General features: G+C 38.5%; 1 protein-coding gene across 4 annotated transcripts in view; it reads left to right on the top strand.

Moving 5' to 3' along the window:
* The window catches only part of CCNA1 (cyclin A1), a 40,966-nt gene extending 29,916 nt beyond the window's left edge, over nt 1-11,050 (top strand). For all 4 annotated transcript variants that reach the window (XM_072610342.1, XM_072610344.1, XM_072610343.1 and 1 more), the window contains exons 3-9: nt 3,014-3,266; nt 3,452-3,576; nt 4,317-4,540; nt 6,038-6,242; nt 8,041-8,154; nt 9,427-9,560; nt 10,802-11,050. In XM_072610342.1, coding sequence (XP_072466443.1) covers nt 3,014-3,266; nt 3,452-3,576; nt 4,317-4,540; nt 6,038-6,242; nt 8,041-8,154; nt 9,427-9,560; nt 10,802-10,853 — 1,107 coding nt within the window. In that variant the 3' untranslated portion in view covers nt 10,854-11,050. The remainder of the gene's footprint in view (nt 1-3,013; nt 3,267-3,451; nt 3,577-4,316; nt 4,541-6,037; nt 6,243-8,040; nt 8,155-9,426; nt 9,561-10,801) is intronic.
* The last annotated feature ends 3,436 nt before the right edge of the window (nt 11,051-14,486 follow it).

The raw sequence follows: 14,486 nt of genomic DNA on the forward strand, positions 1-14,486 counted from the left end.
CTATAAATGTGCACGTTGTCTTTTCCTGTTAGAAGGAAAGCTCCCTGAGGTCAGGTCCTGTTCTGCTTTTGTCTTTGTTTCCTCAGTGCCCACTATGGTGCTTGATATGTAGTAGGCACTTCATAAATGTTTGTTGATTCAATATCATGCTTCTTTGACTAAACCTCATGTAGTATGAATGCTGGGCTTCTTGAGTTCATCTCTTAGATGCCCTCTAGCTTATTAATATCCTTCTAAAACATGATGCCCACAGCTGTGCCAAGTACTTCAGATATGCTTAGAGGGTCAAGTATAGTAGGGATAGTTCCTTCTTCATCCTGGGCATTATCCCTCTCAGTTTACTTTAAGGTTGCTTTATTTTCTCTTCTGCCATATCACACTGTTGACTTATTGAGGTTACAATGCACTAAACCTCCTGGATCATTTTCATAGGAACTATTGTTGTAACCATGCCTCCTATCTTAGAATTTCTGTTTCTGCCCCATTCATCCTCACTCAAAAATCCTTCACTGTACCTTCCTTTCCTTAGTTTTTGGAATTCCTGAAATAAGTTTTTGTCTTAACACACTACTGTTTTTATCTAGCCTGTGTCTTCTGAAGAAGTGATACCATTTCATACTGGTTCCAGCCATTAATCCAATTCTACCAAATCTCAGTGAAGCCTGTGAAGTAGAATTTACCTCTTTTTCTGTTAACATTTTTGATCCTCCTTGCTTAGTATTCATACTTTATACATTTGTATGTAGACATCTGAAGCTTTTTGTTAGTTCTCTCCTTGAATATTATTTATTGTGAGTGATTTAAATTTCCTCTCTTTTGCTATTCTTAATTGTTTCCAGTTTTTGGAGATAAATGTGGGGAGTTTTTCCCCTTTCTATACCTGTAACAGTAAGCACCCCAACATGCACAGGGGGGCCTGCTATCACAGGTTCTTAGATCTGCATTCATGAAAGGAAAGGCAACTTTTGAGGGGTTAACAACCACTTTAATCAAGCACATGTATCATTCTTTTAACCAAACACATATATCATTCACCTAGTTCAGGGGAGTCAACACCCTGAACTTCAAAGAAAATACAGAGAAACTAAAAGTCAACAGACATGGCTTCCTCTGCCTGAATTCAACAGACAGTTGAACCCCAACTGTCTGACTGTACTTATGAGAGAGGGAAGCACTGACATCTGGGTTTTCAAAGCCGGGTGGCTCCTTAAAGCGGCTTCCCAGAGACCTTGTCTGGCATACAAACCTTCATACAAAATATAAGCCCTAAAGTAAAACTTTAACTCAGAATATTTATACACTTTTTAGAGCCAGAAGGCATAACCTTCTGACCCAGTGCCTCAATAGAAAAAGCAAAAGGTACTTATGACCCTCCTACAAAACAATTCCCCTAATCAAGCTTCCCACAATGGGCAGGCCCAACAATGGATGGGAAAGATCTTCTTTAATCACATTATTCAATCAGAGGCACTTCTAGTAAAGGACAAACAGCAAAAGATCCTAATTTGATTGCCATTCTTTCCAATTTAAACCACCTTGCCAGCTTGATAAACACAATGAATGGAACTGGTTGTAGCTAAAGTCTTATAGCTTGTATAGCAATTGCCTTATGTGTGGTGGCATACATTTCTTTATACATTACAGTTATACCTTATTTTGCAACCTCTCTTAGTGGTCTGGTCAGTCTACAGTAGAGGTATCCAGTAATTTGGCCAGTAATTTTTGCTCATAGCTTTACACCCCTTTGGATAAAGGAATTAAAGAATAGCTGCCTAAACTCTGTGTATTAAAATATTTGTAGTTCAACATTTTAAAAGCACATACTATATGGTCAAGGCACTGTGCAAGGTACTAGGAGTACAAAGTCAAAAATTAATCAGATCTTGCTCTCAAGAAGCTTAGATTCCATTGGGACAAACATGTCCAGTGCTAGAGAGGTAACGTTAGAGCCCAGGTATGAACTGGGTCATTTTGAGTTCAAGATCAGTGTTCTGTTTACTACAATATGCTATTGATAGAATTTTCTTTATCTTTGTCATGATTTAGTCAGTGGTGCTTAAATAAATAAAAATTGGTCAAAGACCATGTTTGCTAATACTCAGCAATTCCACTGACATGAGGGTTGTTATATTGAAAAATGTCAACTTTAGCTTAAATTTTAAAATTCTTCTTCCAGCTGATTTCTAGCAATGCAGTGAAACAGAATATTGATATGCTGACTGATAAGCTGTGGTGATGATGGAACTGGCCAGCATGTATCTAAGTTTTGGCCCTGAATGGTGACTGTTTAACGTCTATATCTGTATTTTCCTATTCCTGAGGAAAAGTTTAGACTAGTCTGTTTGGAAGGATTATTGTGACAGATAAAGGAAACTGTTTTGCTTTCATTACTGGATTCTGTGTAGATCATTTTTAGATTACTCACTTAAGGTTAGAGAGCCACATAGGATAGTGTCCATGAGGAAAATGACACATGGAATCATCCTTGAGGAAAGCTTTGTTATCTACTAATTTGCAGAGTCTCCTGAAAATTTTTCCTGTGTTGTCTCCTGCCCACTCCATCTCCCCATGAAAGGGGTTTGTTTGACTCTGTGAAGTACTTTACTCCGGAGTCACTTATAGAAGGGTGTAGAACAAAGTAGGGAAGAGACCTAGCAGGTTTTTTTCTTCTTTTCTTTTATTACTTCTTTCTTAGTCTCAATTTTCCTGGCTTTAGGAGCAGAGAACACAGTGTGAACTTCTGTACACCCAGATCCCTAGGCATCACTTTGTTTTTGTACTGTATAAGAAGCAAGTATGGAAAGTTTCATTCTCTGAATGAAACTTTCCAGAAATATTTGTCACTGACGCTATCTAGGTTTTGAGGCAGCCTTTTAGCAACAACCATTGCTTCCTCTCATTTAATTTACAAGGCAAAACTCAGAAGTGCCATCTTTATGATGTCCCCTACTGAGGCAGTTTGCACTGGTTTATTTCTTACCTTAAAAGAAGATAAATCTTTTGTTTGTTTCAGGGAATTGCAACCATCAGGTGCTTCTCTGGATCGGAAAATGTTTTCCCTCCAGCTGGAAAGAAACTCATTTCTAACTGTATGGTCCATGTGCCAGCCAAACAAGGCTTTGATATCTATGTAGATGAACCAGACCATGGGGAGACATATAGATGTAGCTGTGCTGTTAGAGAAGAGATCTCATATGAAGATGTGTATGAAGTGGACTCCAACACCCTGAAATCAGACCTCCATTTCTTGTTGGACTTTAGCGCAGGTAATTTCCCTTGCCTCCAGTTCATGGTACTCTGTTTTAATGATATCTTTGACATTTTAAATTCTCCATCTAGTTACATCAAGTATGAAGAAGAAATGACTCTCTTGTGACTTCTAACTGGGGAGGATTGGTAGAGGCTACCATTTTGCCAATGACTTACCTGACTAAATTTTGAACCCGTGCAGTTTCTCCTATGTTGGTGGATACATCTCTGCAATCACAGTTTGAGGATCATTTAGATATTGGTACAGATGTAATAAATGTGACTGAATATGCTGAAGAAATTCATCATTACCTTAGAGAAGCTGAAGTGAGTTGCACTTCTTTTCTTTTTCTCAGCAACCCCAGATCCTTGATGTTGACATAATTATCAGTAGTTGGCTATGGCTGCCAGTAGTTTCCTAGCGTTAGTCATTGGTTTGGTTAGTCATTACAGAATGATGACATCTGTGAACATGGTGGATGGGACAAGGAGTTCACTTGGACCTCGGGCTATATAGCTTGAAGTCTGAAACTTGAGTAAAGCACTTCACACACAGTATAATGCCTGGGCATGGAGGCAGGAATACCTGGGTTGGAATCTCATGGCTGATAATTACTAGTTGTGTGAACATTGACAAGTACTTAATAATTCTGAGTTTAGTCAACTCTTGAGGTTTTACTCCTAAATTATAGATTATGCATTCTGTGTTGGTGGAGGGAATTCCCACACTAATGAAATCAGAGACCTTGACACATGCTGTAGGAAACAACCATGTGATCAGTCTCTTCTTACTTCATTTTAAATTCTATTACATCATGGAGAAGGAGTGGTCCAGATAACTCCATTCCATGTGCACCTTCTCTCTCACACTTAAAACAGTAAGGATTTTTTTTTTTGATGTGATAGTAACAGAACAAACTTGATTCTTAATCTTTTGCTTTCTTAACCCATTTCAGGTTCTTTGTTTTTGTTCTAAATTAAACAACCCACAGCTCCTTCGTTGTGGTCTTATACCTTCTCTCATCTAGCACATACTGAATTCATATCAAAACTCTATCAAAAAACAGATGAAATACAGACCAAAGGCCCACTACATGCGGAAGCAGCCTGATATCACAGAAGGAATGCGTACCATTTTAGTGGACTGGCTGGTAGAGGTTGGGGAAGAATACAAACTTCGAGCTGAAACTCTGTACCTGGCTGTCAATTTCTTGGACAGGTTTCTTTCGTGCATGTCTGTTCTCAGAGGGAAATTGCAGCTTGTAGGAACAGCAGCCATTCTGTTGGCTTCGTAAGTATCTCTCTTACTAAAGTGATACTGACACTCCTAAAATGTGAAAATTCCTATCTTCTTTTGTTGAAGAGATGTCAATTAAGTCAGTTGGTAATTAAGATATATTCTCACCTTCTGCAGGAAAAGCTCCTCTTTTATGGAATTAGGTTTAGAGTTTTTCTTTTTGTTATTTAATAGCACAGTGACTTAATATGCTTCTTACTCTTGGCCTACAATAAAAAATGCACACATAATTTTGCTAATGCTGAATTCAGTTTAACAATGTCCGAGTGAATGGGTCATAGCAACAACAGCTTAATGTTTTGATTAATGGGTAATACTTTCAACAAAGACTTTCTCTGGGCCCTTAAAAGTCAATACAAAATTACTTATTTCTGACAAACACTAATAGTAGTGTTGCAAGATGTTGCTGAGTTCTTGCAGGATTGTGTCTTACCTTTTGACTTCCATTTACAAAATAAGTATTTTATATGCAGGCTAGTCAATTTGAGAAGCAGCATGGCATTGAATAAAGAGCATAGGATTTATAACATGGCCTGAAGTGGAATTGCCAGTTCAGCTCTTAATTTGACCTATACCTAGTCATGAAAGAGGTTAAGACCTCTGAACCCTTCCTTAATCATTTTTAAAATAGGAATATGTTTGTACTATCTTCTAAGATTTTTGTGAAGAAAATGCTTTGTAAACTATAAAATGCTAAAGAATATGCTGCATTTTTATTCTAAGTCTGGAAAAAACATTCCCCAAAGCAACACTACAGAGACCTATGTCAGATAGAATGAGGGATTTAGGTAGAGAAATGCATATATAATCTTCCTCCTGCTGTGTTCAAATCATTTTTACTGTTTAACTACAAAAATATCTGGTCATCAAATTGCCTACCTTTCTGGTCCTTAGGAATGTAAGCTCCTTGAGAGCGAGAATTATTTCATTTTTATTTTTGTAGTCCTAGCACTTGGGACGATATATTTACCTATTAGATACTTTTTAAGTTGAATTGAGATTGAATTGAATTAATCATAATTTTTTCTACAACAACAAAACTTTTTTGAGAATTTCAGGGTATTAGTCATAATGGAATTTTATCTGTTGTCAGACTGAAATTTTTTCCAGGGTTTGAGAACAAAACCTCAAGAGTTGGAAAATGGGCTACTCAGCCTGCCTAAGCATATCTTCAAAATGTAAAATTCTTAGGATGAAAATGTCCTCACTTCTATCCTGTGTCATTCAAGTGGGTGAGAAGATAGAATATAAAGAAACTCAAATGCTGAAGGGACTGCTATGAACTGGATGATAGGCTATACAGTGAAGGTGATAAGATAAATATGGCTCCCACCTGAAGGAGCTTATAGACTCTTAGAGATTGATCAATAAAGTCTCTTGCTAAATAGTGAGGATTTGTAGAGAATGGAAAGGGTAGAGCAGGGAAGTAAAAACAGGAGATTTTATTTCTAAAATATTTGTTATCTTTGTGAAACTCCTTGCTTTTCTTAGGAAATATGAGGAGATTTATCCACCAGAGGTTGATGAATTTGTCTACATAACCGATGACACTTACACAAAACGGCAGCTCTTAAGAATGGAGCACCTGCTCCTGAAAGTGCTGGCTTTTGACCTGACAGTGCCCACTACCAACCAGTTTCTTCTTCATTACTTACAGAAGCAAGGAGTCTGTCTAAGAACTGAGAACCTGGCCAAGGTATGCTAAGCAACTTTTGAAAATCAAGGAGGTCAGAGGCAATTTTTTTTCAGGCGTATATAAATTTTTGCTCAGAGCTTCTCATTTCCTTTTCATGGGTTTGACTGTGGGTTTAAATTTACTTTCTAAATGGCTTTTCTAGCATGGTTAAATGGGCAGCAAGATGGTACACTGGATAGAGTATTGGGCCTGGAATCAAGAAGACCTGAATGCAAATCTAACTTCAGACACTAGCAGTGTGACCCTGGGCAAGTCATTTAACCTGTTTGCCTCAGTTCCTCATCTGCGAAATGAGCTGAAGAAGGAAATAGCAAACCACTCCAGTATCTTTGCCAAGAAAACCTTTGCCAAATGGGGTCATGAAGAGTTGGACATGACTGAAACAACTGAACAACAACAATGTCATGGTTAACTTTTTTTAAGTTTTTTTTTTTTCTGAAAAGATAGAGGCCCTTTCCCTGTGTTATTATAAGCTAGTGATACTTAAAACAAATAATATACAGGACATCCCCAAAGTCTTAATGCACTTTTAAGCTTTAATAACTTGAAACTGCTTAAAGATTTGGGACACTGTACTTGGAGGAGCTTCACTTTTGGGGTATAAAGGAGCTCTAAACTAAAATATCAAGTAGACTTGCTATTAGATAGGAGAAAGTAGCTGTGTGTAGTTCAGTTTCATTTGACTAATATCACTTCTCCTATTATAGTCTGTTTCCAATAATAAACCATTGCTGGATGGTGAGTGGGTAGAGCACTGGACCTGGAGTTGGGAAGCTGAGTTCCAATCTGGCCTCAGACATTTACTACAAGTGTGACCTCGGGCAAATCATTTAACCTCTGTCTGCCTCAGTTTCTTCATCTATGAAATGCAGCTAATAATCACACCTACCTTGTAGGGTTGTTGTAAAGATCAAATGAGCCAATAATCCTTAAGCACTAAGCACAGTACCTGGAATATAGTAGGTGCTACGTAAATGTCATTCTGTCTCCCTCCCTTTTCCCCTGCCTTGTAGTTTAAAATCAGCAGAATCAGAGGAACTAGATTTCTGATTCTAGCATTGGAATCACAACGATGAGCATTATTATTAAGCATTTGCTATGGGCCAGGGTCTGCACAAAGTATTGGTGATAACAAAGAAAAAAAGTGTTTCTGAGGCCTCAAGGAACTTACATTCTCCTAGGGAAGCTAAGGGAAGTGTATCTACTCTTATACAATATGTAGGATTTAGGTGGCAAAGACCTAAAGCCTGCATTGCCCCAACACGTTAAATGAGGTCATATGTTTTATGAAGGTGAACCATAGCTATGTTATAATTAAACTTGTTTTCTGGCTGTGGGTTAGGGAGTTTTCTTATTATAGCTAGAATATTTTTGTTTGTTTTTGCTTGTGATTTTGCTTGTGTTTTTTGTTTGTTTTTCCCCCAAATCTACTACTTCTAGGTTGAAGTAGCCCATGATAGCTTGATTTTTGTCAATGTTGTTTTCCATATCAGTGTCCTTATCCATGTGATAACCTATTTTGACTTCATACTGACTCACACAGTTTGTCATCTGGCCATCAGTTTTACCATTGTTAGGTTGGTGGAAGCCATAGAGGATTCTCAGGAGGGTGAACCCAGAGCTGACTATCCCCACGATGAGGCTGTACATCTTGGGCTGACCTAGCTTGAAGTCATGGGCCACTGATGGGTGACACTAAAAACTTAGTACCAACCAAATAAATGTCACAATGAGAAATCAATTGCATATTTGTTCAATTAAGTAAGATTTAATGGTTTTGGTGGGAATTTGTCTTTAGTATGTTGCAGAATTAAGCCTCCTTGAAGCTGACCCATTCTTGAAATATGTTCCTTCACTTATTGCTGCAGCTGCTTATTGTCTCGCAAACTACACTGTGAACCGGCACTTCTGGGTAAGAAATAACGTTTCTAGATCAGGGGTTCATGAACCCGTTTGGCACTCTGGGAAAGTCTATGGATCCCTTTCAGAATAATGTTTTCAAGTGTCCAAAACAGAATACATAAGATTACAAAGGGAACTGATTTGTGATTAAAATAAAGATGTAATCTTTTTTTCCCATTCAAGTTCACACACCCACTCCCCTTCTGAAATCTATTCATGAAGCCATGATGAGGGTAGTCTGAGGACCCCAAGCTGAGACACTTTAAACTCTCTAGGTCTTCATGTATGTACACAGATGTGTATATGCATGCTTATCCACATGCTATGCCTATGCACACATATGTCAGTACTCACATGTACAAGTGTATATATGTGTGTGTTTATGTGCATATATGTGTATAAGTATGTGGTAGGGCTCTTAGAGTCTCTACATCTGGAGCCTCATTTGTGTGCTCTGTCATGGCAATCATGGCCAAAATAAGGATGGGGTAGGGAGAGGGCTAGAATGGAAGAGAAGAAATAAAGTTAATTTGAAACGCTTTTGCTTTCAGTGTATCTATGCTGGTTCATAGCAATTGCTTCTTCCTTTTAATGAGTGCCTGGCCCACAGATGGATCAAGCATGTATTAAGCATTCACTATTTTTCTATGCCACTTGTAGTAATCTGTTCTAGAACAGTGATCAATGCCAAACCAATCTATAGCTTGCCAAATTTACTTTCTCCTTTCTCCATAGCATATTTTTCCCATTCTCCATTTACATACTGGTTCTGTAAAAATTTCTGTGAGGTTTTCATACCCTGGGGTGTTACCTGGTTTTTCCAGGTCATGTGAACTCAGTTAAAGTACCTAGCCATCATAAATGTTTTTCCACTTATTTCTGGCTTAAATTCCTGGTCAGAATCAGGCAGAACATAACTCCTTTCACTCTTTTTTGAAAAATATCATTGCAAGTTAGATACTATTAAAAGTGCTCTGCTTTTGGCAGAGAGCCCTCTAACAGATATGTTGGTGAAGGGCCCCATCTTCCGGAAAACTTGCCTCCTTCATCAAGCCAGACAGGCAGTAGTAGAAACTGGTAGAATGGATTTGCCTTTTCTTGTCAAGTATGAAAATACAAGAAAATTTAGTTCTAGAAAAGTTTCCTCTTTCCTATCTTGTCAGTCTTGTAAACGGACTATATACACAAAGACATTCAACACAACCTATCATAGTCATCAGAGTTATCTGTTTTTAAAATTATGAAGCAAGTTTGTCTCCTGTTTTTCTTCCTCCTTAATTAGCCAGAAACCCTGGCTGCCTTCACTGGATATTCATTAAGTGAAATAGTGCCTTGCCTGAGTGAGCTGCACAGAACATGCCTTGATATCCCCCATCGACCTCAACAAGCAATTAGGGAAAAGTATAAGGCATCAAAGTAAGTTTCTAAAACTTCCTTGTGTCTTGGATCACTTTCAATAAAAGCTGAATGTGTGTCACACCAGCATCAGTGTTAGAAGTAGTAGTCTCTCTGCAGCCAGTATCATACATATTAAATTTTTTAAACCAAGGCAATTTGACTGGAGAGAATCCCCTTAACTCTAAAGCTACATATATGTATATAAAATGGGGTTATCTTTATGTGTGTGTGTGTGCATTTGGGGATGACATATATCAGATTAAATTGTAATTTTGATTTTGAGGTGAATGGGTTCTGTTCTATTTACCTGTTTTTATATTCCTTGTTTGTCTCCTGGTGGGGAGAGGTGTGGTTAGTTACCTAGTTGAGTGATGGCACCAGACTGGGTGAAGCACCATGAGCTTGCTATACCATCAAGAGGCTCCCTGATTGGCTGAGAATGAACCTGGGATTGGAAGAATGAACCAGTGATCTTGGTTTAGACAGCTCAAGTAGGCAATCCCCAATTTGGCGAAGGTGTGTTCAGAAGGGAAAGTCTGAGGCCACCAGGGCCAGAGAGAAATCAGATGAATAGGATAAGCCTGAGGGAATGCTTTACTCTAGAATACCTGGAAATTTGGGGTAACCTAATTAAGAAAAGGTATAAATTTATTATCTATGCTGCTAATTACCTTACTCTACTGTGTTTCTGAATTTGTATGTATCCATTTCCTTTGTCAATAAACCTTAGAATGTACCCTCTTGTGCTCCAGAGTGGAGAGAAAGAAAATAGGGAAGAGGGTGGGACCTAGTGACAGCAGTCACTGCAGAAGGGGACAAAATGACTAGAAATGCCTAGAGTCCAGCTGTAGTTGATCTCTGAACTCAGACAGAAACTGGCTCCTGAAGTAGAGAGGTTGGGGAGGGTTAGTGACTCCAGTCAGACTTCAAAAGTCGGGGAAATTAAGTAAAGGGTGTATGAGGCAACGTCTCAGGGGCTAGAGATAAAGTATGGGGGGCTTTATCTAGAGGAGGAAGCTGACTTCAGGTCAGTAGAGCCTAGGGTCTGGGCTTGATTTTCCTTTTTTTGTGGGGGGGGGGGGGGGGCTAGTGGCAGAGGGAGGGGACCATTTATAAGTTATTGTAAGCTGACTAAAATGTAGTTTAAATGTGCCAGTACTTGCTACACATGCTCTTCTATGGCTTAAGCTATCTGAATAAATTTTGTGAAATTAATCTTTAACCCATGATTACAAATTCTCTTTGTGGTCTCATTGCAGGTACTTGCATGTCTCCCTTATGGAACCACCTGCAGTTCTTCCTCTGAAATAAAATTCCAGAAACAAAGCAATTAATCTCAAGATCAACAGCGTTGATCTTTGTATTTTTATAGGGCACTGCAGGTCAGGTCAGCAAGTGTTGCTAAACATAGCTGACACTTTTTAAAGATGTAAATGTATTAAAGGTCATTGAGACTTAAGTAGCTTGTAATATAGATGATTTTTTAAAATAAAAAACTTACCTCACAATATTGTGTCAAGTTTTACTTATTTACTATTAATAGGATTTTAATCATGAGCCATAAATGAAATCAACATTCTTTTTTTAGTTATGAAGTCTTTCAAAGCAAAGGATCAGGTCTGGAGAATCCAGCGGCTGCCATATTGGAGAGGGTCTGTGCAGGTAACCATTTTCCTTCTCAGAGAACTGAACTGAAAGGGAAAGAAAGAACCAAAAGTAGCCCAGGGGCATAGATGACTGGGAAACTGTCAACCCAGCCCTATGGTTCTTCTAAGAGAAGAAGCAGGAGATAGGAGAGAAATGGAGTTTAGTATACCATAGGAATCTGGTGGTTAAACCGAAATGAACTTCAGGTTTGATTTAGTCAACTGTCTTATGCATGTGCTTGAAAACAGGAAAGTAAAATCAACTCTATCTTCTCTAGAACTATAGTATTCATAAATAGAAAGGGTCAATTTTACCTGTGGCATAGGATTTGGGAAGGATCTAATCTACCATATAGAAAGGCAGCTTAATAGTGCAGTGACTAGCATGTTGGATTTGGAGTCAAGAAATCTTTAGTTCAAATCCTATCTTAGACACTTACTAAATTTGTGATAGTGGACAATTTGCTCAGCCTCAGTTTCCTCGTCTGTAAGATGAGTATAATAGCATCTACTTCCCAGGGTTATTGTGAAGATCAAATGAGAACATGTGTAAAGCACTATGTCAATATTGTCATTATGAATAAAATATGACATCCACAGGGAAAAGCTGCTTAGTCATAAGGGAAACTATAAGGATCAGTTTTGGCAGCTGCTGTTTTTCCCCTTCCTCCTGCTTTTAAGCCTAATGGACCTTTTGGGGGAGTGGGGAGGCAGTCTATACTAGAGATTTTAATCAGATTATTGGGTACTTCTGGTGTGGAAACTTCCTGGCAGTGTAGAGACTTCCTGCTTTATTTTTGTTTGTGTTAAGCATAGAACCTAAAATAAAATAAGCTTAACATGAATTTTTGAACCTAGAAATTCCTAATGTTGATGTTGCCATCCCTTGTTTCTTTCAAGGCATCTTGGATAATTTCCCTGTAACTTAGAGATTAGCTTTGAGGCAGTAAAATGATATTACTTGACAGTGCTTACATAGCCAACTATGTGTCAGGGACACAGGTGATCAGCAGATGGTAGATTTAGAGCTCATAGTGCCTTAGAGACAAACAAATTCATTCCTTTTATGGGCGAGGAAACTGAGAACCATGGAAGTTAACCAACTTTCTTGAGGCTACACAGCTAGTTAGTTGTTGGAAACAGACTAGGACTCTTAGCAGTATACCATGCCCCCTTCTCAAAGTTTAACCTATGTCTGTTAAACCAGGCTTCCTCTCATAATGCCCATTAAAATCATGATGGGGGGGGGGGGGTGTGCACTCAACATGGCAGAGGGTATGTTGGCATTTTTGCCCAGATTACTCAACACTGTCCTCCATATCAAGCTAGGAAATGCACCAGGTTGAATTCTTATTGGGAAAAAGAAGAAACAATTACAGTTTGTCATTTTTCTAGTTCGAGGCAGTTTAGGAAGATAGAGGTATGTGGACACTGGGGCACGATTGGCCAGCAGTGTAGTGGTTATAATTATAGGGAACATTCTAGTCCTCAGGGTTGAACACAAGGGTTGTAAGCACCAGGACAGAAAGGGATACCAGAGGACTTCCGAACTGGCACTGGGAATAGGAACAGATGTGGGCCGGTAGCTCTGTCACTCATTACAAAGTTATGGGTCATGGTTCCAGGAGAGAGAAGAGTGGTCATGGTCAGGAGCAAGAGAGACCCTAGCTGTGGAGGGAGCAAAGAGCAAGTTCCAAAAATTGAACTGTGTGGTTCTGATCCTTAGAGCAAAAGGAGGACTGTTTTAACGTTTAGCCCAGGACATAAGCCTGCACTAGAATAACCAGGGCAAGAAACCACAACCAAAGGGGAGTCACTGTGATTGCAGTGCAATCGCCCTTGAAACTGCAGAACTTCCCAGCAGACTAACAGTAACTGAGTCCAGCAGTCATCTAAAGAAACTTAAATGCACAGAAACCAACAGGAACAAATCTATTTCAGAAACTTGTAGAACTTATACTGAGAGGGTCACGAACAATCTTCTCCTCAGATCATACCATCTTGGAAGCATCAAAAACTTGTGGCCCCCAGAATGTGCTGTGAAAAGAGGTCAGACATCCCCTCCATCTTGTCCAGAAGTGAGCAGAGCCGCAAACTAACAAAGTTCAAAGTCAAGAAGGAGGCTGGAAGAATGAGCAAACAAAAAAAAACCTGATCATAAAAAGCTTCTGTGGTGGCAGGGAATTTTAAATGTCTACAAGTAAAGCCTTAAAGAAAAATGCAAATCCAGATACAAATTCAACAAGAATTATTAGAAAAGTTAAAAAAAAATAAAAGAGCACAATTAAAACTAAATAGAAATAGAAGAAGAAAAATGGGAAAAGAAAGGAGATCAATTCTGCTATCCTCTTGTTTTATGGATGAGTTCATCTAATGTGCATTCAGTTATGATTGCTGTTTATTTCCCTCCATCCTATTTTGATATATTTAACCATCTCTTTTTTAAACTGTTTCCTCCTTAAGAGTCTGTTTTCTCCTTACAAGTCTGCCTTACTTCTGACCACTGCCTTCCTTAATCTACCTTCCCTTACTTCCCCCTTGCTTCGTCTTAACAACTTTTCCCCACTTCCCTGTTCGGTAAGGTGAATTTCTCTACTCAACTGTTTATTCTTCCATCCTTGAACTAATTCAGATGATAATGAGGGTCAAATGTTGCTTCGCAACCCCCCAGTGCCTACATTCATTGGATAAATTCTTCTTTGTTGTACCATTTATATGAGAAAATTTTCTCTATTCTTCCTCTCTGGCACGTCCTCCCCCAGTGCATTCCTCTTCCCTATCCTTTTATTCTTCTTTTGCGATAATCTTAACATTAGACCTTCTAAAAGCTTTGGAGATGATAAAAATTCTGAGAGATTACATTTGTCCTTTCTCCATGTAAGAATGTTTAATCTTCTTAAGTCCTTTATGATTTCTCTCTTATGTTTACCCTTTTATACTTCTCTCGAGTCCCATGTTTGAATATCATATTTTCTATCCAGCTCTGGTCTTTTCATAAGGAATGCTTAAAGGTCTTCTATTTTATTAAACATCAATTTTTCCCCTGAAGGATTATGCTGAACAGGTATTCTTAGCTGTAATCCTAGATACATTGTTTTCTAGAATAGCATATTCCATGTCCAAAATTCCTTGACAATGATGAATGTTCAAACTTGTATGATTCTGTGGTTCCAAGGTCTTTCAGTTGTTTCTTTTTGGCTACTTGCAGTATTTTCTCCTTGATTCTGGAATTCGGTTATAATATTCTTGGGAGTTTTCATTTTGGAGTTTCTTTTGGGAAGTTACAGGTGGATTTTTC

The sequence above is a fragment of the Notamacropus eugenii genome, chromosome 5 (assembly GCF_028372415.1).
Source record: "Notamacropus eugenii isolate mMacEug1 chromosome 5, mMacEug1.pri_v2, whole genome shotgun sequence".
Lineage (NCBI taxonomy): Eukaryota > Metazoa > Chordata > Mammalia > Diprotodontia > Macropodidae > Notamacropus > Notamacropus eugenii.